The following is a 24,685-nucleotide window of genomic DNA, read 5'->3' as shown; positions in this document are numbered from 1 at the left end:
TACTCTTTTTAATTATTATTTTTAAGGAATTTTTCATGCAATATATTTTCATCATATTCTTTCCCCTCCCCAAACTCCTCCCAGAACCTTGCCACCTCCTCTTTTTTAATGCCCATGGGAAGCATTAAACACGAGACATAAAATCCATGTGCCCACATAGCCTAACACATGCACACACATGCTCTCACATACACCAAGGGACACTTACCTCACTGGGTTCAACAATGGCCACATTCTCCGCTCCAACTCTCCTCTTCATGCGAGTGGCCATGGTGATCCCACCACTTCCCCCACCAAGTACCAGCACCTCATAGTGGTTCTTGGCTGTGCAGCAGGCTCCCGTATGCAATTGGAGGGGTCCAGCCTGCTGAGTGCCCAGCCTAAGGAAACAAGCAAAGAGCCGGGCACGTGGACTGGATACAACAGCAACCAGTGGGGCCATCACCAGGGTAGATCAGGCTAAAAGGAAGCAGATGAGACTATAAGTGCCAAGGAAAGATCATTCCGTGACCCTAGGAAAGAGAGGCTGGCATCAGATCAGCTCAATTTGGTACCTACTGTCTTTTGCTAAAGTCTGACTTCCTTCCAGGAAGCCAGCTTCCTGAGAGTTATAGGTTGATAGCTGCCTAATGGCTGATCTTCCCCTTCCTTTCCTTTCCTTTCCACCTGCTGTCAGGCCATCTAGGACTGTTTAAAGAAGTATTTATATTCATTAGTGCACCACGTGTGCCCATGTAGGGGTAGAGAACAACTTGTGGAGAACAACTCCGTTCTCTCCTTCCACTATGTGGGTGCTGGGGATCAACTCCGGTCCTCAGGCTTGGTAGCAAGTGCCTTTATCGATTGAGCCATCTTGACAGTCTTTTATGGGTGGTTATGAGCTTTTATATGGACACTTGGAACTGAACTCTGTCCTCTAGAAAAGCAGAAAGAGTGCTTAGCCATCTCTCCAGCCCTCCTCCCTGTTTAGAATCTCACTAATCATTTATCTCTACCCATCCTTGTTCATCTCGGATACAGATTGTTTCTCTCCGACTGTCATCCATTCTCTTGGGCACATCCAAATGCTTCTTTGGCTTTTAATCTGATTACAGTGGATAGACAGGTCTGCACCTAGAGACCAGTAACGCTTCTTGCCACAAGGAATACCTGTGACCTCGCTAAAAGAGCAACAGTTGAATAAAAGCCCTGCTTCCTGCCACTGAGTTCCCTCTGACGATGGCCATCAGTGGCTCAGCTCCCAGGTAAAGCCCTTGCTCTGTTTACCCAAGGAAGCACAGTTAAATCAAACTCATTAGCTATACAAGCAAAGGCCTTCGGTGCATAGAGCAATTTCAAGCAGATAATTAATGTGAGCCATGAAGGGATCCCTGCCTGGCATCCTAGAGTTGTACTCTATGTAAAGAATCTGGTCATGCTGCCAACTAGTATTTTATTGCATCAATGTCACAAACAACTCCTCCTTAGGATTCTCCCAGAGGTCCTTTTTCCCTTAGAAGGGGGAACAGCCACTCTGAACAGTCAGCTCCTCAGGAGAGACCAGTGAGGCTCCTCGAGAGCTTCCCTGTGGAAACCCTTGGTCCTGCCAAGGTTGGACCCCCAATGTAGGGGATTGTTGAGGGGGCAGTAATGGGCAGTGGATGGGGAGGGGAACACCCATATAGAAGGGGAGAGAGAGGGGTTAGGGGGCTGATGGACAGGAAACTGGAAAAGGGAATAACATTTAAAATGTAAATAAAAATACCCAATTTGATAAAAATGGGAGTGGGGAGGGACTATGCTCCAGAATGAACTATTGCTAGGCTAGGATTTTGAATATTCCTTGAAGTATTACCACAGTAACAGCTATATACTGACTTTAGACTGGTGGAAGAAGCACTTAGAGTTGGAATCTAGTGAAAGTGCTTTAAGGCACTGGGACATGCTGACAAACACCAGTCTTGGCTAGCTCTTTGCTTTTACTTTCTACCTGATGGAGTAAGCCCTGTTGCTCCGTCACGCACTCTTACCGTGGTGAGCAGCCTTACGATTGGGTCAGAAGTATGGAATGACATTATCACAGACTGAAATTGCCGAAGTATGAGCCCAAATAAACCTTTCTACTTATAAAAAAAAAAAAGAGCTGCCCTGTGCCCCCATGCATAGCACTGGCCTTGCATGAAGGCCATCACTGACTTGTATGACATAGAGGTCCAGACTTTGGGTACCACGGTACCCCAGATATTCCTATCAGTTTCAGCCCTGTGACTTTAACCGGGGTCTAAGAACCCTCTATTAAAATACAAACTCTCCCTGAGGAGTAAGATTCCTAGCCACTAACATCATTAACTTCTGAGTAACATCACTGACTTAATTATACCAGAGAGAGAGGGAGAGAGAGAGAGAGAGAGAGACAGAGAGACAGAGAGACAGAGAGAGAGACAGAAAGAGACAGAGACAGAGAGACAGAGAGACAGAGACAGAGAGAGAGAGAGAGAGAGAGAGAGAGAGAGAGAGAACGCCTCCAGGTCCAGGAGTGCCTGGAAGGACAGCTTATATATTAAAAGTCCAACAGACAGACAGACAGACAGAGACAAAAGGACAGAGAAGGAGCAGGGGAGATCTTGTAGGAGGAAACGGTGTGGGCCAGGGGAGCAGATGCCAGTCTAATCAGTGTTAGCTCAGCTGCAGAGCTTCGGTGAAGATGAGCACACCTCACACTTTCCAATCCAAGGCCAGGGAAAGCAGAGCGGGCCTGCACATCACTGTCTCCAGTCTAAAAGCAATGGGACTGCTCTCCAGGATCAACCCTGCCCTCCCCTCCCGCTGCACTTCTGAGGAAGAAACCTCTACTGTGGAAGAAGAGGACAGTATTGCAAATGTCTGCAGCATGCTTGTTCACAAAATGCCCAGCCCTCTGCTAACAGTTTGTGGGTCAGTACTGATAATCGTAGGACAAACATCAGACTCCGCGCAGGCTGAGGCAGTCCTAGCCCTTCACTGTTTCCACAGACGTTAATTGATGATCACTTTAGTTTTATATGGGGACAAACAGTGCTCTGATTATTGAATATTAAGGAAAGCTTGGGTAAAATCTGTTTATAACAATGACTGATGAAATCCTCTAATGTATTCAAAGAATCTATCAAATGTTTATGGTTTGGATCCAAGCGAACATATTACATCATGGCATATTAAATATATATGTTATCCCAACAAAGTAAGGGAAAATGTATTATAAAAAGAAAAACAGGGGCTGGGGATTTAGCTCAGTGGTAGAGCGCTTACCTAGGAAGCGCAAGGCAGGCCCTGGGTTCGGTCCCCAGCTCCGAAAAAAAGAACCAAAAAAAAAAAAAAAAGAAAAGAAAAACAGTCAAAATGTTACATTAAGTAAGTAACACTTCTCTGAGTTTTAGAATAATAAATGATTGTGATTTTTTTTCTGGTTTTCTGTATTTTATAGATGTTATACTAACTACCTATTTGAGAATAACATATTCATTTCAATGACATTGGTGACGTCTTTTCTGTCAGCATTTAACTTCTGAATGGTCTATACTATCCTAATGGACAGGTGATAAAATAATAATAATAATAATAATAATAATAATAATAATAATAATATTTCTGTAACTCTCCCAAAAGTGGCAGAGTGGCTTAGCTCCTGGACTTCTTCTTCAAGCCACTGTATTATCCTGTATCTGTGGTCCTCAGGACAAGTACGTATCAGCACTGTCGTGGCTTATCAGGAGCAGCCAAGCTTTTCACATTGTGATATGTGGTTTGTCACCTACAAATGGGTCAGGCCATATTCATAGCTATCCTGGGATGCATGTCTCTGGGGTGCACGTTGCACATACCTGTTCGATCCTGAAGGTCCCCAAATCCCCAGTACTAAAGCTTGGTCTTAATCTGTTGTCACTATTGGCACGTGGTGGTAGTTTAGGAGGTGAGACCTTGTTGGAGGAAGTTAGGTAAAAGAAAGTGTGCACCTGAAGAGGACCTTGGGATCCTGATCCCTATACCCTCCACACATACCCCTGTCTCTCTGCTACCGTGAGGTGAACAGTCCTCCATCAAGCAGATGTTCTGCCTTAGCACAGACCTAACACAGTGAGGCCAAGTGACGACTGATAGAGACCCCTGGAAGCGTGAGCTGTTAGATCGTCTGAGGTTTTCATCACAGGGATGGAACTGATTGATAATGTTAAATGGAGAAAAATTATTTCCCACAATTTCCCAGAAGGGGAAACCATTTTCTATTGCTCCCACAGTGCAGCTCAGATCCACTGGAAGAGTTTTGTTTCATTCCATTTGCTTTTTTTTTTTTTAAAGGCAACCCAAAAGAAGGCAGAACTACATTTCTGGTTTTCAGCCACTCCAGCATGAGTTATTTGACCTCAGTTCTTTGAAACTTGCACATGTATCCCTTGCTCAGCCAAGAAAGCTACATTTGTTTTATTTCAATGTTTACCAATAGCCCATTTCTGGGTTCAGTGTTTCTAAGCACAATGCCTTCCAAGCTAGTTTTTCTTTCCAACGTCATTAATGAACAGCAGAGTGCTCCAGCTGTTAGAGTCACATTCTACCTTAAAATACACAACTCCAAAACCACAAATACACTAGGGTAAATGTCTCATGCCCTAAAATACTTGAAGTCTCCACACCCTTTTTACTCTAGTTATATAACATCAAATTTAAAAAAAAAAAAACAGAACCTTCATCCAGCATTGTAAATGAAGAAGCCTGGAACATTGTCAAAGGCTAGGAAGAAGCCAGTGGCTTCCATAAGCATGATATTTAATATCCCATCTTAGAACTGTAGTACACTAGCATGTGTGAACACCTGTGTGTGAATGCATGGGTGTGTGCACATGCATGCATGTGTGACTTTAATTCCACATTCAAAGCTCCTTCCAACCTTAACATTTTCTGACTTTGCAACATCGGGGTGATTCACAGTAGGACCCCCTAGACTCAACTCGAGACCAGAAAAGCCAAACATGATTGCTATTACAGGGTTGAGATTTCAAGCCCCACCCTTTGACCCACAAGAAGGAAGGAGCAGTGAGGCTAGAGAGTGGGTTCTAGTGAAAATCCTGAATAAGCTTCCAAGAACTTCCCTATGGCTACAGACACAGCAGCTCTGGGACCCTGGCATGTCCAAAGACGGCACAGAAGCACTGTGCTCCCAATACCTTCCACCCAGGCACTCTGTGTCCTTTATAATAAACCAGTAAATGCCAGCCACGCGGGTTCCTGAGCTCTCTGAGAAGTTCTAGATAGTTATTAAACCTGCAGGTTCATCACAGGAAGTTCCAATTTTTGTATCCACCAAACAGTGGGTGGGGCATCGTCTGTTGAGGGGAATCTAAAGTGAAGATGGCATGGGGGGGGGGGGCGAGACTAGAACTTTTAATGTTGACATAAATGTTTTATTGAATTGTTGAAATATTCTATTGTTATCAAAGAATGGATTGGTGTTGCTAAGCAAAAACAGACATTTGTCATTAGAAGCCATGTCAGAAAACACCACTGAGGAGCCCACATGGAGTTCTGACATTGACCTAAACCAAATAAAATGCAACAATCAGGACATCAGGAAGTGACGACAACACAATCTTGACTAGAAGATCGAAAAGAAAAAAAAAAAAAAAAAAAAAGGAAGGCCAAACTTAGCCCTGAAGCCAGCAGAGAAAAAATGGACAGTCCTGTCAACAAGTTAGAACAACATAAATCTAACAAGCTTCTCAATCTCCCCCCAAAACAGCCTGGACCCTGTGCACTTGTTATTAAATGTCTTAGCTATCAATGTTACAGAATGAAGCAGCCACTGAGTCACTACATTCTTATAAAGTGAGAGACACACTTTAACAAATCAATAAATAAGACTCACTTAACTTCCATTTGCAAGTGGCACATTCAATATCGTTTTCAATTAAATGATACTATGCTTTTAAGCTAGATAAACATCCCTCCTCGGTTGGTCCTAAATCAACTGAGTTCCTCCTTCTAAAGATGGACCTAGACACATGGACGCAGAACAGCCCCTGCTGGCCAAGGCGTTGTTGGCCAACAGCTGCCTGGACGTCCTTCCTTCCATCTCTTACTGGCAACCTTTTTACAGCTGGCCCTTCCTGAACAAACAGTACAGACTGCCTGTGGCCAAAGGTCCTCAGAGTTGTCACTTGACACACCTCTCACGGGGATGAGAGCAGCCAGAATGCCTAGCTGAGCTCACACAGAGCTGGTGCCCCAGCAAGTATTATCTACAGCATTCTTGATGTAAGGTCCACCAGCTCTTCTAGCTTGGAGCCATCCAAACTGACTCTTCGATAACTCAGATTTAAAAAATGCCCACTGGCAGAATTTTATTTTCATAGAAAGCAGCAGGATTGTATTCCAAATACTGAAGAAAGATCTGTGACATGAAATTTTAACTTACTAAGTGCATTGAAAAAAAAAGAATCTAAGCTTTAGATGTTGTAACAAGGTGAAATAACAGTATTAATATAATTGCTTCTTGACCTTTTGGCTAAGATCAAGTGTAGTAACAATATTAATATAACTTTTAAGCATCCCTGACTCTTAGAAATAGTACTGAATTTATTACGATTGAAATGGCCTGAAATTCCCTTGAAGATACTGCAGTAGATAGGACTTGATGGGAGAGGGGAGAGAAAGCAAGGCCCATGAGGTAAGAATGTGAAGTTAATTGGGGGATCTGCATGGGTGCTCCTTATGACCATAAGTCTGGTTTTGTATGTGTTTGGAAGCAAACAATGAAAAGCCGGATGGATAAGTAAATGAAGAAACAGGAAATGGTGTGCTAGAGCGGACATCAGCCTTTTGTAGGGATCAAGTAGTAACATCCTGAGCGATTTGACATGAGTATGGATGCATCAAAGACCAATGCCTCGGCCCCACAGGACTCCCCAAGTGAGGCTCAGTCAGAGTGATGGCGAAGCCCTCCTCAGATCTGAGTGTGAATGTTGATGGTGCAAAAAATGTTCACCAATGCTTTATTCCTCGGATGTTTACAGCCTGAAGACTGCTCCCCTACAGATAATACTCCTGCCTCCTAGTTCCACTATACATAATAACCCTGCCTGTGTATCTGTGTGATACCCCACCTTCACATTCAGTTGTGGGTATGAGCACACAAAGCTTCAGAGTGTTGTGGCTTCTCCACCAGGATGAGCAAAGCCCATCGAATCCCAGCTTCTCTGTGTCTGCCACATCTTCATTCCCTCATGGCAACTAGTCAGGTCAAGTCCAAAACTGTGCAAGGAGGTGGCAGGCTTTTATCACTAAAAGTTAAACTCTGGGCATATTTGAAGTTATTGCAAGAGAATACTGATATGAGTCCTGGCAACACAACTTAAAACTGTTCATCACAATGTCCACAACGGAGTCGATGCTGGGGTTGCAAAAACATTGAACTAATGTAGAAGTGGAGGCTCAGAGAGGGCAGTATTTTTTCCTAGTCCCGTGGTGTAAGCAGTAGGGCCAGATCTAGAATGGATTCCTTTATGAAGAGTGATTCTTTCTGAATGTCCTCTGCAGCAACAGTGCAGGTATCTGCAGAAGTCAACAGTCCAACCCAGAAAGAGAAACATCCCAGACTGGAACTTCTCCAGGTTCAGGACTCAGAACTCACACCCTGTAGGCCCTGGCAGAGAAGAGTAACACATTCTAAATTCATACACAGGCATATTCACACATGCAATTATACACACATACAATCACACCACACATACACACACAATTATATACATACATACACAAAACACACACACACATATATGCATACATACACTCATACACACATACATACAGACCAAACAAACATATAGGCACACATACTCATACACATATATGTGTACACATTACACATAAACACAACATTCATAAACTCACATATACCCAGATACACATATGCATACACATATCCTCACAAAGTAGAAAACCTTTAATTTTTGTCTTGTTTTCTTGAGACAAGGTTTCTTTTATGTAGCCCTAGCTGGCCTAGAACTCACAAAATAGATCAGGCTGGCCTTGAACTCATAGAATTCACCCACCTCTGCCTCTAGAGTCCTAAGCCTAAAGGCATGCACCACCACACCAGGCCAGAGGCAGGCTTTTATGCAGGGCAGATTATCTATTTATGGGCTTTGTTATGGTTTGTATATGCTTGGCCGGGGAGTGGCACTGTAAGAGGGTGTGGCCTTGTTGAAGTAGGTGTGGCCTCGTTGGAGGAAGTGTGTCACTTTGGGTGTGGGCTATAAGACCTTCATCCTAGCTGTCTGGAAGCCAGTGTTCTGCTAACAGCCTTCAGATGAAGATGTAGAACTCTCAGCTCTGCCTGTATCATCCCTGCCTGGATGCTGCCATGTTCCTACGTTGATAATAATGGACTGAACCTCTGAACCTGTAAGCCAGCTCCAATTAAATGTTGTCCTTATAAGAGATGCCTTGGCAACGGTATCTATTCACAGCAGTAAAACCCTAAGACAAGCTTGAAACTGAAATAATTTAGGAATCTAAAACTTAGAATATAAATTTAGACTCAATGTTTGATATTTACATTGAATGGGGGAATAAATTCTAACAAATGCACAGATAGATCCTTGGAAATCCAGCACTTTTTCTTTGGAGATCTCTTTTAGGTGATTTTTCAGAAATACATATGTAGAGATCTCCCTGGCTGGAGGCCATCTTTCCCTCTCTGGCACCCTGGCTTGCCCTGTAGGGTGGAGACTCTGAAGCAGAGATTTCACTCACTTCTCAGCAAAGCTGTCTCTAGGGACCACAGTCTCCTCTACTACACCCTACTCGACTGCTGCTCAGAGGTTCCCTGAAGCTGCCCCTCTTTACACCAGTCCTGACCTTTGCCCTTCCTACTCCCTCCATCAGCATGCAGATACATAGAATGTTTTCCTGAACAATCTGAAACTAGGTCACAATCCTTAACATAAAACTATCTCATTACTGACATAGACACAACTTCTACATGCCAGATACACTGCTGGATGCTCAGGTGGGTGCTAGGACCATTTTCTAGCTGGCAGAATTGAGGCTGAAGGAAAGTAGTTATATCCTCAAGGTCACACAGCCAATTCAGAGCCAGACCAACATTCATAGGGAGGAGATTTTTAAAGCTAGGGAGGAATCCAGCACAAAACTGTCCCACATGCCCTACCATGTGCTTCTGGGAAATAGCTCATATGACTGTGTTAATTGCTTTTGTGTTGCTCTGTAAAGTGCTATGACCAAGGAAGTTTATGGAAAGGAGTTTATCTGGAATTATAATTCCAGGGGGATAAGAGCCCAACATGGCAGAAGGCACAGCAGCAGGCAGGTATGGAAGTCAAAGCAGGAAGCTAAGAACTCAGGTCTTCAACCACAAGCATGAAGCAGAGAGAGTAAACTGGAAGTAGGGAGGGCTATACACTCTCAAAGCCCACCCCAGTGATACACGTCCTCCATCAAGACCACACTTCCGGGGAGAGAGACCTCACCGCCTGATCAGGTGGGCACTCCTGAGGCTGCAGAGCGGAGGAGACCACCAACACTGCCCACCCCTGCCCACATCCCTGGCCCAAGAGGCAACTGTATAAGACCTCTGGGTTCCCGTAGGGGAGGGCCCAGGGGCGGCAGGATCCCTGCGCCTGAGACACCGCCGGAACCTGAAGAAAACAGACCGGATAAACAGTTCTCTGCACCCAAATCCCGTGGGAGGGAGAGCTAAACCTTCAGAGAGGCGGACACGCCTGGGAAACCAGAAGAGACTGCACTCTGTGCACATCCAGACGCCAGAGGAAAACACCAAACGCCATCTGGAACCCTGGTGCACGGAGGCTCCCGGAAAGAGCGGCGCAGATCTTCCCGGTTGCTGCCGCCGCGGAGAGGACTTAGGCAGTACCCCGCGAGCAAACTTGAGCCTTGGAACTGCAGGTAGGACCAACTTTTCCCCTGCAAGAAACCTGCCTGGTGAACTCAAGACACAGGCCCACAGGAACAGCTGAAGACCTGTAGAGAGGAAAAACTACACGCCCGAAAGCAGAACACTCTGTCCCCATAACTGGCTGAAAGAAAACAGGAAAACAGGTCTACAGGACTCCTGACACACAGGCTTATAGGACAGTCTAGCCACGGTCAGAAATAGCAGAACAAAGTAACACTAGAGATAATCTGATGGCGAGAGGCAAGCGCAGGAACCCAAGCAACAGAAACCAAGACTACATGGCATCATCGGAGCCCAATTCTCCCACCAAAGCAAACACGGAATATCCAAACACACCAGAAAAGCAAGATCTAGTTTCAAAATCATATTTGATCATGATGCTGGAGGACTTCAAGAAAGACATAAAGAACTCCCTTAGAGAACAAGTAGAAGCCTACAGAGAGAAATCGCAAAAATCCCTGAAAGAATTCCAGGAAAACACAATCAAACAGTTGAAGGAATTAAAAATGGAAATAGAAGCAATCAAGAAAGAACACATGGAAACAACCCTGGACATAGAAAATCAAAAGAAAAGACAAGGAGCTGTAGATACAAGCTTCACCAACAGAATACAAGAGATGGAAGAGAGAATCTCGGGAGCAGAAGATTCCATAGAAATCATTGACTCAACTGTCAAAGATAATGTAAAGCAGAAAAAGCTACTGGTCCAAAACATACAGGAAATCCAGGACTCAATGAGAAGATCAAACCTAAGGATAATAGGTATAGAAGAGACTGAAGACTCCCAGCTCAAAGGACCAGTAAATATCTTCAACAAAATCATAGAAGAAAACTTCCCTAACCTAAAAAAAGAGATACCCATAGGCATACAAGAAGCCTACAGAACTCCAAATAGATTGGACCAGAAAAGAAACACCTCCCGTCACATAATTGTCAAAACACCAAACGCACAAAATAAAGAAAGAATATTAAAAGCAGTAAGGGAAAAAGGTCAAGTAACATATAAAGGCAGACCTATCAGAATCACACCAGACTTTTCGCCAGAAACTATGAAGGCCAGAAGATCCTGGACAGATGTCATACAGACCCTAAGAGAACACAAATGCCAGCCCAGGTTACTGTATCCTGCAAAACTCTCAATTAACATAGATGGAGAAACCAAGATATTCCATGACAAAACCAAATTTACACAATATCTTTCTACAAATCCAGCACTACAAAGGATAATAAAGGGTAAAGCCCAACATAAGGAGGCAAGCTATACCCTAGAAGAAGCAAGAAACTAATCGTCTTGGCAACAAAACAAAGAGAATGAAAGCACACAAACATAACCTCACATCCAAATATGAATATAACAGGAAGCAATAATCACTATTCCTTAATATCTCTCAACATCAATGGCCTCAACTCCCCAATAAAAAGACATAGATTAACAAACTGGATACGCAATGAGGACCCTGCATTCTGCTGCCTACAGGAAACACACCTCAGAGACAAAGACAGACACTACCTCAGAGTGAAAGGCTGGAAAACAACTTTCCAAGCAAATGGTCAGAAGAAGCAAGCTGGAGTAGCCATTCTAATATCAAATAAAATCAATTTTCAATTAAAAGTCATCAAAAAAGATAAGGAAGGACACTTCATATTCATCAAAGGAAAAATCCACCAAGATGAACTCTCAATCCTCATCTTTGATTGGTTTATATACAAGTGTGCAATTTCTAGGCTTGAAAGTAAAATGATGCTATCTGGTGCTGGATAGAGGAGCCTTATTTTTTATTATGGCAGCTTGCTATTTTTGTAACATGGTGATTTGGTTGAACACAATAAAGTACAGTAGTAACTGATCTCCCCCTCTTCCTGGATGAGTGAGGAGATGATTAAATGTTGATGTCAGCATCCATGAGCATATTCAGATGAGCTTCTGCTTCTGTTGAAAAGGATGCTGTGTTTGATTGTGGTCCGAAGCTTTGAAGCACTACTTGGCATCTCCTTCCTTGGAGGTCTCACTGTTTTAACATAACAGATTTGATAGCTTGTTGGTAAGGTGAGGTCCAGCTTGTCTCCACTAGGTCATCTTCATGTGAATCCGGTGGTTATACGGTTTTGTTCTAGGGATATTTCATTTTTTTAATAACGGTTTTAGCTGACATTCATGGAGAGAATGAATCCTTAGAAGTGTGCCACTAGTGAAAGGAAATCCTGTCTAGAGTATGTTTCTTTACAAAGCAGTGTCACACCATCCTTTGGGCCCTCTGCTGGAAAAGTAGAATCAAGTCTCAAATAATGCCTTTTAAATTGTATCCTCTAGTATTATAGATGTAGGACAGTACTGTATCATACCTCTGTGGATGTAAAATAGCTTGTACCTGCTTTATGATACGTAGTAGTGACCGTGCTTTATCAGAGCTGTTTTTAATGATGTTGCTCAGAATGTTTTCTTTCCAGATGATGATTGAGAAGCTAATTTAAAAAAAAAAATGGTGCCAGGTACCACAAGAGTAACAGAACTGTGCTGTTTTCTCGGGTTTTGTTTTTTTACTTTTTTTTTTTTTAATGGAGTGTGCTGGATGTCTCTACAGTTTTGTTCAGATGACTGCAGAACCTGGAAAAGCTGTTGCTGCTGTTGATGCATAACACACTGCTATTATTGGTCTTTTTATATAAATATAAATATATATATAGATATATAATTTGAATTTTTTGAAACTTTACCTGTGCTGTCAACTTTCGAAAAAAGTATCCCCGTTTACTGTGTTGAGTTGGCACTGTACAGAAATTAACAGCCATATTGGTCTAGAAATGTTGAACTTAAGTTTTTTCCATTTGTACAGGGGTAACACACTGTATTAAATATGTAAGGTCTTATATACGTGGGTTTGATTACAAAAACTAATAAAGTATTCTCTAAATTAAAAAAAAAGATTAAAAAAAATTAAAAAAAAAAAGACCACACTTCCTATACCTCAGAGTGGCACCCCCCTGTGAACTGAGGGTTCACACTCCTGAGTGTGGGAGACGTTTTCCTTCAACCCACTACAGGCCCCAGGCTCTTTAGTCAGCCAAAGACCGAGTCACCTCTGGCCTATGACAAAGTTCTGATTCAAAGACCCATCCAGGAAGGAAGAAAAGGCCGTGTTTTAAATGGGCCTCACAGGCAGAACAATGTCCCACAGAATAGCACTCAGACAGCAATTCTGTCCTGCTCAAAGGTGGGTCAGCCTTTTGTTTGGATGAGCCCCTGTCACACAGGAAGGGCAGGCAATCTGAGTTGTCTAGTTACCACGTTAACCTTCGTTTAATCCATAAATACCTTCACAATCACAGCGGAATACAGTTTGACCAAACATCTAGGCACCCACGGCATGGCTCAGTAAAGCTGACAAATATAAATGACTGCCACCAAATGTGATGGCAGAGAAGGCCCAATTCAACACCCTTAAGAAGGAAATGCCACTGTCCCGAGGACAGCGCTGCAGGCAGGAGCACTAAGGAGCTGCCCAGCACTGCTTCCCTCACACGGCCCCATTTCTCCTGAGGTACTGTAGGTATTCGTGGCAATAGACGTGGTTCCGACAAGACAGCAGACAGACTGCTTCCCCTTCCTGGAGATATTCTGAGTCCTACTGTATTAGCTACCATATTTATTTCCTGTGCTTATGAGAAACTGACATTTGAGGCCTGGTTAATTACTACACAGACTGTCTGTCTCAGGCCCAGCTAACATCAGACAGTGAAGGTCTGGCCTGCCCTCATACCTTTCACTTGTAAGCCTATAAGCCACCTTATCTGCCTGGCTTTTACATTCACATAATCAATCATATAATCATTATAGAAATTCACATAATAATCATTCTATAATATTTGTATAATCGCATTGGCACTAGCCACCAGACAACCAGAAGCAGTCTCTACACTCAGGGTGCACAGAATCCCCACTGCTCAGTCCTGCCCCGGGGCAGCGTTTCTGCCTGCCTCACAACACAGGCTCTTGCTTAGGCTTTTTCTTCCCATTTCTGTCTTCCGACAGGCCCTAGGTGCTTCTCACGAGATCCGACACGGATGCCCTGCTGCTGGTCTCTTGAGAACTGTGAATAAAAATGTCTTCCTTCTCGACAGTCCCTTTGTGATCCATGGTGCTTTCTGCACTTGATAAAAAACAAATTCTGGGTATGTTTCAATATACCTATATTAACATGCATGTGCCAATCACTCCACCAGATGAAAAGCGTATTCTTTGAACAAAGTTTTGTTAGGTTTCTTCTCCTCATATATGTGTGAAACTGTCAGGTGGCATTTAAAAGGCAATTTAATTGCGTACTACTGAAGAATGTTGTAATGACCTGGGTGATTGGGCCAATTTTTGCAGCTCCATAACATAAGATACAGTTTGACTTTTTAATGCAATAATTAGTCTGAAAGAATATACTGTGCACCTGGTATTGCCTTCCCTCACCACACTCCAGCATCCGCTCTATTGAATGTAACTTAGCGGCGTCTCCTCCACCAAGGAAATTCTTCCCATCTCTTTGATCCATTTAACCTTGACAACTAAGTGGCGCCAGCCAGGTGTGCTCATTACAGGGGTTTAAGACCGAGCTCTCTGCAAGGTGGAAGATGATGGGTGAAGTCGGCTCTTGCCTATCCTAGACTCATCTCAATCACGCAGTAGCTGAATTTTCAAGTAGGAAAGACTGGAAATGATATAATCAGTTTTCTAACTTACAGAATCCATTCCCTGCATAAAAGCATATGCGCTAAGTGAATTTTACTTGGCTAAATGCATAAGGTTATCCTGATGAAATGGAGATGTATGTGTAATATGCAGTCATGCTTACTCCACTACTCAAGAATGTTGCTGGAGTACCCGTTAGAGTTAGTGAGGATCTGGACTGAGCAGCAGAACGGTTGCTTGTTCTAGTCCTGGCCCCACACCAAATTTATCAGCTTCAGGTGTTAAAAGAAGGTTAGAGGTAGGCAGCTGCTGATAATACAGACCAAAAAGAAGGTGGACCCAACCCTGGGGAAAGGCATTCTTTTGTTAATGTTGGATAGTTTAATTTTTAAGTGTTGAAAGTAAACCTACAAACATACTAGAAGAAAATTGAAGCAAATGTTTATGTCATTCTTAGCAAGATGGAAATAACTTAACAAACATCAAAAGACACAAGTCAGATAAGATATCAATGATTTTACTACTTTTTTATCCTTTTGCTAGTTATTACACACACACATACACACATACACACACACACACACACACACACACACACACACACACACACACACACACACACCATCTCTCTAACATTCAGCTCTTATCCTCCTATTCCAAGCCCCATCCTTGGTCACTCTTCTCTGATTTCTGTCTGGATCAGGCTAATGGGGAATGTTAACAGGATCTCAAAGGAAATAAAACAAAATTGAGATAGGATTTCCTTCCCTGATTTGTTCTTTCTCTGGGCCATATTTTAAACTGGACAATGGACAGAGGCTAGAAGACTCTTCAAAGCATGATAGAAATGTAATGGAAAATTCAGTTAGTGAAGACTCAGAAAACGACAGAGAACACAGTTTGCCTTAGAAAATATCTAAATCATCACCAAGAGACTACCCTGAATTACCCACTTGCACGACTTAACCCCCTAAATCCTTTAAAAATGGGAAGGCTTTCCCAGTAGTAAGGGAGCTAAGATTATGGGAGACGGGTCATAAAATTGAAAGGTCCCTGGCTTTGAAGATGTAGGGCAGGGATCATGAACCAAGGATGGAGACAATTTAAAGCAGCTGGAAAGACAAGGAAACAGAACCTTGATTTTAGCCTATCAAGATCTGCACTGGACCTTTGAAGGCAATCATTGTAAGATAATAAATTCTGTTGCTGGAGTTGAGGCCATAACTGATTGGCACAGCAATTACCTATCATTCAGAGTGCCACAAAACAGGGAGGAGGTTATGTGCCTGTGTTAGTCAGGTTTCTCTAGAGTCACAGGATGTATGGAATATCTCTACATATTAAGGAAATTTATTGGAATGACTTAGTCGGTAGTCCAACCCAACTATGGGCAGCTGAGAATGGAAAGTCCAAGAATCTAGTAGTTGCTCAGTCCCACAAGGTTGGGTATTTCAGCTGGTCTTCTGTATAAGCTGAAATCCTGAAGAAGGAGGGTCCAAGAGATGTGCTGGCAAGTGCAAGCAGGTGAAGAAGAGTGAGCCTTCCTTCTTCCAATGTCCTTAAGTAGGCCTCCAGAAGTAGGCCCAGATTAAAGATGTGTACCACAGTGCCTGGATTTAAAACTTGCTTTGTCCCAGGATGGCCTGGAACTCAGAGATCTGCTTGTCTCAGTCTCCTGGGATTAAAGGCATGCACTACCTTACATGGGTCAAAGCTTTTCAAGGCCACTAAGCCTCAAGATCTTCATGTCAAGAACCAGGTCAGAAACTTGTGTCTTCCAGCCCCAAGATCTAGGCCACAGGTGTGCCTGCCATTTCTGGAGTGTAGTTTATTCCAGATGTAGTCCAGTTGACTACCAGGAATAGCCATCACAGTACCATTAAACCACAAAGTCTGCAGTTTGTTACAGCAACTGCAGAAAACTAATACATACATCATCTTGTCTCCATAGTAAATCAACACGATGTAAGTGCTGTTGTTTCCATTTACAGATATTGATGCTAGGCTTCAAAAGAAGCCAAATGACTCCCTAGTTAATCTACAATAGGATACGAACCTAGATTCTTTAGAAATCTAATCTCAATACTCTTTCCGCCAGTCTAGAGGAAGTGCACTTGAAATTGAAAGTAAAGATACAGCATCTCCTAGCAACTATTCCTAAAATCATAACTGAAAAGCTTGATGTTACTCTCTCAGTAGAAAACACAGATTCTGTGCCTGTCTACCTAACCATCCAGAGTGCCTCAGGGATTGGCAAGAAGAGCCCAGATACTCCATAATATCAGTGCTGACATACTGGAACATAAAGCTGGAATCTGAACCCACAAAGAAAATTCACTCCCTCTGGAGAAAAGAGATGCATCAAAATGTCAACAACAACAAAAAAAATACAAGTCCCAAAGAGGCTGGGGGAGGTAATAAGACTGCAGTTGAGGAAGGTGGGACAGTCTTGAGGGAGAGAGGGGAGAGCTGACACATACTATGTTCCACTTCCCATAAACTCCATTAGGCCTGATGTGGTACACCCATGGTTTTCGTTCCAGAAACTGGCAATCTCTGTTACAATGAAGGAGCTCAGAAGTATTTGTTAAAATCAATGAGTTCATTGGTGAGTAGTTTTGCTAACTATATCTCTATATCAGACAAGAAGAGGCAAATTAATCAGGGGGAACAATAAACCCAGCTACAGTACTGTAAACCTGTCAGAGTCTACTGCACTTAATGAGTGTGTGTGATAAGGACCTGAAATGCTAATAAACACTCAGATAAAGAGGGAGTAAGCAGGTGAGAAGTGGAAATGGTCTCTGGAGGTAAATAAGGAAGCCGAGGAAATGATTGTATAGCTAGAGTAGAGAGGTTATATCAAGTATATCAAGGCCTCCTAAACTAGTTTTGAACCAGCGAGGTTGAGGGTCACAAAGAAGACTCTCTTGGAATGAAAATCACCTAGCTGTAGGTGAAAAGGAGGGCACCCCTGGAGGGGTGCAGTGGGGAGAGGGAGAGAGAGAGAGAGAGAGAGAGAGACAGACAGAGACAGAGACAGAGACAGAGACAGACAGAGAGAGAGTGTAGACCTATGTTTCTGACACAGAGGATCAAAAGCTGTGGTGGCTATTCTTGGTTGTCAACCTGACTACATCTGGAATGAACTATAATCCAGAAATAGGGGGAACACCTGTGAGAGGTTTTTGTTTGTTTGTTTGGTTTGGAGTGAATTCACTTCTAGTCTGGACCTCTGAGGCAGCAAGTCACACACCTTTGGCCCGGATCTTGAGGTAAGAAGACACACCTTTAATCTAAGCCACACCTTCTGCTAGACAGAAAAAGAAAGCTTTTCCTCTTTGCCTGCTTGCTCTCACCTTACTAACAAGCCCATTCCTTCACTTCCGTTAGAGCCTACTTCTTTGGGATTCCAGAATCTACTAAAGGCCAGCTGGGAGAGCAACCCTTACAGACCGGCAGCTCCTGGACTCTTACACTTTCCATCCATAGCCAGCCATTGCAGGATTAGTTGGACATTAGCCTGTAAGTGATTCTGTGAAAGACCATACATACAGATAGATAGATAGATAGATAGATAGATAGATAGATAGATAGATAGATAGATAGATCCATTCTGTAAGTTCTGTTACTCTAGAGAACCCTGGCTAATAGAAACTCAATCCAGAACCACTAGCAACCACCCCATTTCATAAAGCAGTAACCAAAGCCCACTCTTATAGACTAGATTGTTTTGTTTAGCTTACAGCATCTTCTTAAATTTTGATTACTTGCCAATGTGGAAAATTTTGAAGGTATCTCCTTAGAAAAATGATCCTATGGTCTTACCACAGGAAGCCCACAGTCACACATAGAAACACTATGTAGAGCTGTGTAGCCAGGGCCATCTCCACCCTATAAACGGTTCTAATTGACTGCCCTACCCAGCCTGGGTGAGTCATGTAAGTTACCTGTTGTGCCATGGCTTGGATTTCAGCTTCTGTGCCCTGCCAATGGAAGTTAGAGCCTTGGAAGGTCTTAATGGAATGGAATTTAGACAGAGAATCTGGGAGAATGGAATGGAATGCCTAACTTGGGCATTTTCCAGTGTGTTCTCTCTGCCAGGCATTGTGCTAGGCACAGAGAAATGATGAAAAAGAAGAATGTGTCTACCTTCACAGCGGACACAGGAATATGATGAACCATTGAGTGGCTCTTATAACACAGGCAGGAAGGAACTAACGTGAATGTGAGACACGTGAGAATAAAACAGATGTGGAGGATTAAGAAGGACGAATCAAACCTTGACATTATATCCACATCTTCAGTTGCTGTAATGAAGACAAAAGCAGCCCTATGAGATTACTCAGAGAGAAACAATGGCCCAAAGTATGGTGTGAGGAGAAAACTGTGCCCCTTGAAAACAGAAGGAATCTCACAGGCCTCACCCTGGCTTTTGGCTCAGCTCCTCTTGAGTAATGTGCACCCGGCCCTGCCTGCCCACATATTCAGGAACTGGATTACTATATTGTTAACAAATAAAGGAAATGAAGCAATCTTCACTCAGGACTGCAAGTCATGATAGGTCTCTCTATTCGAAATCCAACCGACACAAATATTTCTTGAATATTAATCTGTGAAGCAAGAACTCCAGTTGTAGACCAAAACTAAGCTGTCCAAGAAGCAGAAATGAATTTATATAGCTTTTTATTAAGGCCTGCAGTCCCACTGGGTCCCTAATTTATTCGGGGAGCCCTATAAGAACTATCTTTTAGTAGGTGCAAAGAGTCCTACCCAGTTATGATACCTATGAACCAGAACAGCATCCAACATGGCATAAGGACCCTAAGGCTTCAGTAGTGGCACACACATGTTGGTGACCATCGTCAGCCCTGTAATTGGATTTAAGACCTACTCAAAAGATGGATACCATGCCTGGGAGTGGAAACTTCACCAACTATTCTAGGGTAGTGACATCATCTAGAAAGAGAACGTACAACCACTACTTGACTAAAATGACATAATCCCTAATAATCTAAACACTGTCCTTACACCCACAGATAAGTGTAGTCTTCACCCTTCATCAAGGAGTCTTTTCTTTGCAACACAAGGAGACCTCTACAGAAAAATCACAGCCAATCAAAGCTACAAAACACTCAGAGAAACAAAGGTTCAGAGAACATTTCCGAAGAGGGGTGGATAGATTGTAAGAACTAGAGAATTAGGGAGTTTGCTGTAAGATAGTGTCCCCTAGTAATGTCAAAAACTATACTAATGTCAGAAGCTATGTCCATAAAGACTCATCAACCTGACTGCCTAAACATGAGCTGAACAATTCATATATATGTGTGTGTGTATATATATATGGAATTCATATATATACACATATACATATATACATAAACAGACAGACACACATGCACAAGCGCGCGCACACACACACACACACACACACACACACACACACAATGCATGTAACAAAAAGAGGTCCTGAGGTGTATATAGGAGGGCTTGAGGGAGGAAAGGAAATGGGAATGTGATGCAACTAAAATCTGGAAAATAAATAGAAAAAGTGAAAAAAATTACTATGAGGACTTTGTGGAGAAGAAGTAGTGACTCCCTTTGCTGCTGAGACAGTCCCTCCAAGCTTAAGTACTTAGTAATCTTTTATAATCAAAACAAGCATTAGAATGATAAAACTGATTATTTCACCAAGCAGAAAACAAAAGTTATATTTACATAAGGAAAGATTTTTGCCTTTAATAAAGGATATTGCACATGAGTGAGTTGAATTGTTTTAACTGAAAGGTAAGGGTTTTGGCTCTCTCTCTCTCTTTCTCCACTCTCTCTCTCTCCTCTCTCTCTCTCTCTCTCTCTCACACACACACACACACACACACACACAAGCCTTGTTTTAAGTTTACTCACATTTTCTAATTGCCAGGGGAACCTGACAGCCTACTGCACTATAAACAACAACAACAAAGACTCCCATCTACTACCTCCTGCATAGTAGGCTCCTAGTCAGCTTTCCTGTCAAGGTCTCTACAAACCTGTGTCAGCCCAGCTACAGACTCCCTGGAAATGGAAGTCTCGAGTAATCAACTGTTTCTTTGGATGGATGGATGGATGGATGGATGGATGGATGGATGGATGGATGGACGGACGGACGATTTGGGTGAACAGACAGACAGATGATTGAGGAGGCAGGCTGTCATGGAGTCCAGCAAAGTCTCTAACTTGACACATAAGAAAAGATAATATCGAACTCCAAATCCTTCCACTTCCATCTCCCAAATGTTAGGATTATAGGTGTTTGAGCCACCACACCTGGCTTCCTGAATCATTAAAATGACCACAATAAAATTACTCATCAGACCAAAGTACACTGGGATTCAAAGGTACATGTAAGAAAGTTATGAAGGGTGGAGGGTAAACAAACTGGTCAATTACTTTGGCTTGCCATTACCTGGAATGCAGCCCATAAGGTCTCAATGAGAAATGACTCTTCGATTACAGACTATATATCTTGTTTGAACCTAGACGCCAAATTCAGTTCTTTGATGGTTAGGACACGAGGAGATATACACAGGTAGCAGGTATGTCAGGTCCCCTAACAACTCATATCTTTCCTGTGTCCAACCTAATGGCACAGTTACCCATTTGCACTGAAGCCCTGTCTGAGGCACACCCAGGTCCTCATACAGGCCGTGCCAAATGGGGCTCATCTTTAACCAGTATGGGCCATTCTTTCTTTCTTCACAGCAGGAAAAAGGACTCCAGTAGATGGGTCAGGAAAGGTGGGTGTTCAAGCAGACAGCCAATAGCGATATTTGCCTACTGACTCCTCAGATAGAATATCTGTGGCAAAGAACAGCCAGATCAAATGCTTAGGCCTGCGACATAATCAGAATAGAAACCAGATATCCCATTTCCGTACCATTATGCACTCTCTGGAAAGCAGCTCCGGTTAAATGCATGATCCAAAGTAGAAGAAAACATGGCAGGGAGGGGTCATTTGTGGGAGTTATTGTAATGTGTGCTATATGTGATTTCTCATGACAATCACGGAATTGTTGGTTCCCTCTCATAAGCAAGAAAATGAAGACTATAGGACCATGGTGAGGTCACTTTGAAGGTAGAAGTTTGATTTGAATATAAGGGGGGGTGGTATTCTCTTGAACTTAAAGGCCTTTCTCTCTCTATGATTTAGAATAAGCTTAGATCTGAGGAGTTGGTGAAAGTCTCATGGTAATCATCCAAACTAGACAGGGGAGGAATAGGCTGAGCTTCATCCAGCTCCCCGGTCGTATGGATATGCACAGAATACAGACCAACACTTCCATGAAGTTCTCACTGTAAAGGAGGCTTTGTTGGCTGCAGGCCTAGTCTGGGCAGGTTTTAGTAAATTACCCACTGTTCTCCTATTGATCAACTCTCTGGAGTCAAAGTGTGATGGCAGAGGGGCAGGGAGGAAGGATGGGGAAGAGGAGGGAGAGGGAGGGGAAGGAAAGGAGGGAGGGGAGAGAGACAGGGAGAGGAAGAGGGAGAAAGAGAGGGAGAAAGGGAGAGAAATGTTTATCTAGAAATGCTTCTTCTTGAGTTCTGTCTCCATTCTGTACAAGACATTTCCTGCATTACAACACATCTCATTAACAAACATACACACAGGCAAAAGAAATCTCTGGAATCCCACTTTCCTTTCAAGACAGATTCTTTGCTATGGTGGGGCACCAGACTCACAACAGACCCAAGGGCCCTCACCAGTATTCATGTTCCCACATCCCAGCATGGTTATAGATTGGCTCTGACAGATTCAAAAGAAGCAATTCGTTTTAAACAGTCATTTCCCAAGCTTCCAGCTGTCTCCTGGATGCCATCACAAGCAACCACCTCCAGGTCATCCAGCAAACCTTTTATGTACCAGATTTAGAAATGTGATGGCCAGTCCTGGACAAGGTATTGAAAGGGGAGGGGGAGTACCTACTGCATCCCTCTGCATCAAGTATAATCCGGATGCTTTTCACATGTGGGAAAAAGGTACTAGGTTTCGGGGTAGGAATGTTGGGCTTTTCTCTTTCTCCTCCTCAGGAGAAGTAGATGCCCAAAGAAGGTTGGAGTAGAGGGCACAGTGGTAGCCCAAGGAAGTGTTAAACCCAGAAGCTAAGTGGCCTAACAAATAAGGCAACACCCGTTCTGCTAACACGGTGTCTATCAGAATGAAAGGAAAACCTTTACCTTCTACTGGTGTGTACTTGAAACCTAACGCTGTCTTCAAGTACTGTGTAGGCAGCTGGCCACAGCAGTATTAGCAATATTTGTGACTATAGAAATGAGTTTACAGGTAATGCCTATATCTTGAATTCTATGTTCTCTGGTATTTCAAAAATTATTATAGTTATTTGCTTTTTAAAATTACATATTCTCTTACTACTTTAGCAGCTGTTTGCTTTCAGCATAGTCTACCTTTAATTTTATGCTTTTAAAAGTCTTTTGAGAGGGGCTGGAACGATGGCTCAGTGGTTAAGAGCTCTTACAGAGGACTTCCTGAGGAACAGAGTTCAGTTCTCGGCACCCAGATGAAAGCATTTAACTCTCACGCAAACGAAATAACCATACGCATGAAATAAAATAATAAAGTTTAAAGCAGAAAGGAAAATCTCCTGAGAAAGAGTCCTTACTTTTCTCCCAAACTCAGAACTAACTGCCAGAGGTACCTGCAGGTAAAAATGGGTCAGAACTCTGTCTTTACAGCTTACCCCGCGCGCAAACTGGATGGCTCAGCTCGAGTCTGTGAGCCCTAGAAGCTGGGGTGGCTCTCACATAAGCCAAAGAATGGTTGAAAAAGTTCCACCAAAAAACCTTTTCTCCCTTGCACCAATTGCCTATCAACCCGGCCAGTGCTCCTCCACTGACCGCCCCTCCCTGCCCCCAGCACCGTGGGCACCTTCTTAGACTCTAGGACCAATGCCAGTCTCAACCCACCCGGCAGGCAGGGCAAGGTGCTGAGTGACAGCCAACAAGTGGAACTAACGCTTCTGAAATTCCCACGCACCGAGACCACAGATCCAAGCTATGTGGGTGGGGAGGGTGCCAGGGCCATCCTCTCGGCATCGCTGAGGCTCGGCCACTCCAGAGAAAGCTCTAGAGTCCACCGAGTCCCAGACCAAAGCAGTCGAAGCTGCATGTGTTGGAGAGGAAGAGGGGCGGCCGAGAGCGCGGGGACAGGACGGGTGACAGCGAGAGGCTGTGGAAGGGTGACAACGTTGTGGGATGCGTCTTACCCGGCTGAGCGACACCGTGGGCCCCAGCGCTGGCGCAGCAGAAACTACAGTGGCGCTGGAGCGCTGGCCTCGCAGAGCCCCGCCTGGCCGCCGGGGCGGAGGGGCGGAGGCCAGGGGCGGGGACAGCCACCACCACTACCACCCCCCCCACTCCCCGCCCAGGAAAGGCCGCCCCGGGCGCTGCCCAACACCGAACTCGGGCGGGGAACAAACCGAGGGGCAGTCCCCGTGACCCGCGACTGTCCCGATGCAGCCTAGACGCTTTTCTTATGCGTAGGGTGAAGACAGGGCCACCTTCCCCTGGAACCTGCTGGCTCTTGGGGGTTGTTCTTTGGATACCTGTCAAGTCACCCTTCCGCCCCTTCTAAAGTGGACTGACAGTTTGAAGGCACAAGACAGGGACCGGGGCACCATTCGTTAAAACAAATACGGTCCCTAAACGTTGCTAAGGTCTCATCTTTAAAAAAAAAAAACTCAGAGGGCACGCAAATGCTTTTTTTAAGTGTAAAAACAGTTTCTTTTGCACTTGTTTGATATGTGCGTTTTAATAGTTTCTGAGTCTCTAATTTCAAACCTTCTGCCTTCACTCTGAAGCATCTGTGGTAAAATCGCTTGGTGACATAGCTAGAACAATTATGTGTTTGATGGTAACCCTGGTGGCAGCCCTGCAGCCCTGCCTCCTTGTGACTTTCTGGTTTTGTGCAGCGACAGGTAAATCTAGTAAACAACCTTGGAAACAAAACCAAATGGAAACGCTGGAAACAGCGTTTTAAGACTACTGTTTTAAAAAAAATCCTTAAT

The 24,685-nt window shown here is 43.6% G+C and overlaps 1 protein-coding gene across 6 annotated transcripts in view; it reads right to left on the bottom strand.

Moving 5' to 3' along the window:
- The window catches only part of Sqor (sulfide quinone oxidoreductase), a 46,873-nt gene extending 22,836 nt beyond the window's left edge, over positions 1 to 24,037 (bottom strand). The window contains exons 1-3 of one of the 6 annotated variants that reach the window (XM_063284597.1): positions 18,572 to 18,611; positions 3,268 to 3,305; positions 209 to 459 (exon numbers count right to left, since the gene is read on the bottom strand). In XM_063284597.1, coding sequence (XP_063140667.1) covers positions 209 to 442 — 234 coding nt within the window. In that variant the 5' untranslated portion in view covers positions 443 to 459; positions 3,268 to 3,305; positions 18,572 to 18,611. Of the gene's footprint in view, positions 1 to 208; positions 460 to 3,267; positions 3,306 to 18,449; positions 18,624 to 23,884 lie in introns of those variants that run through there. The other 5 variants (XM_006234887.5, XM_039105892.2, XM_063284598.1 and 2 more) reach the window with 5 other exon arrangements.
- Positions 24,038 to 24,685: the final 648 nt, after the last annotated feature.

This window comes from Rattus norvegicus, chromosome 3, assembly GCF_036323735.1.
Source record: "Rattus norvegicus strain BN/NHsdMcwi chromosome 3, GRCr8, whole genome shotgun sequence".
Lineage (NCBI taxonomy): Eukaryota > Metazoa > Chordata > Mammalia > Rodentia > Muridae > Rattus > Rattus norvegicus.
Note: the sequence above shows the minus strand (reverse complement) of the source record. Positions and strands in the feature narration are given on the sequence as shown.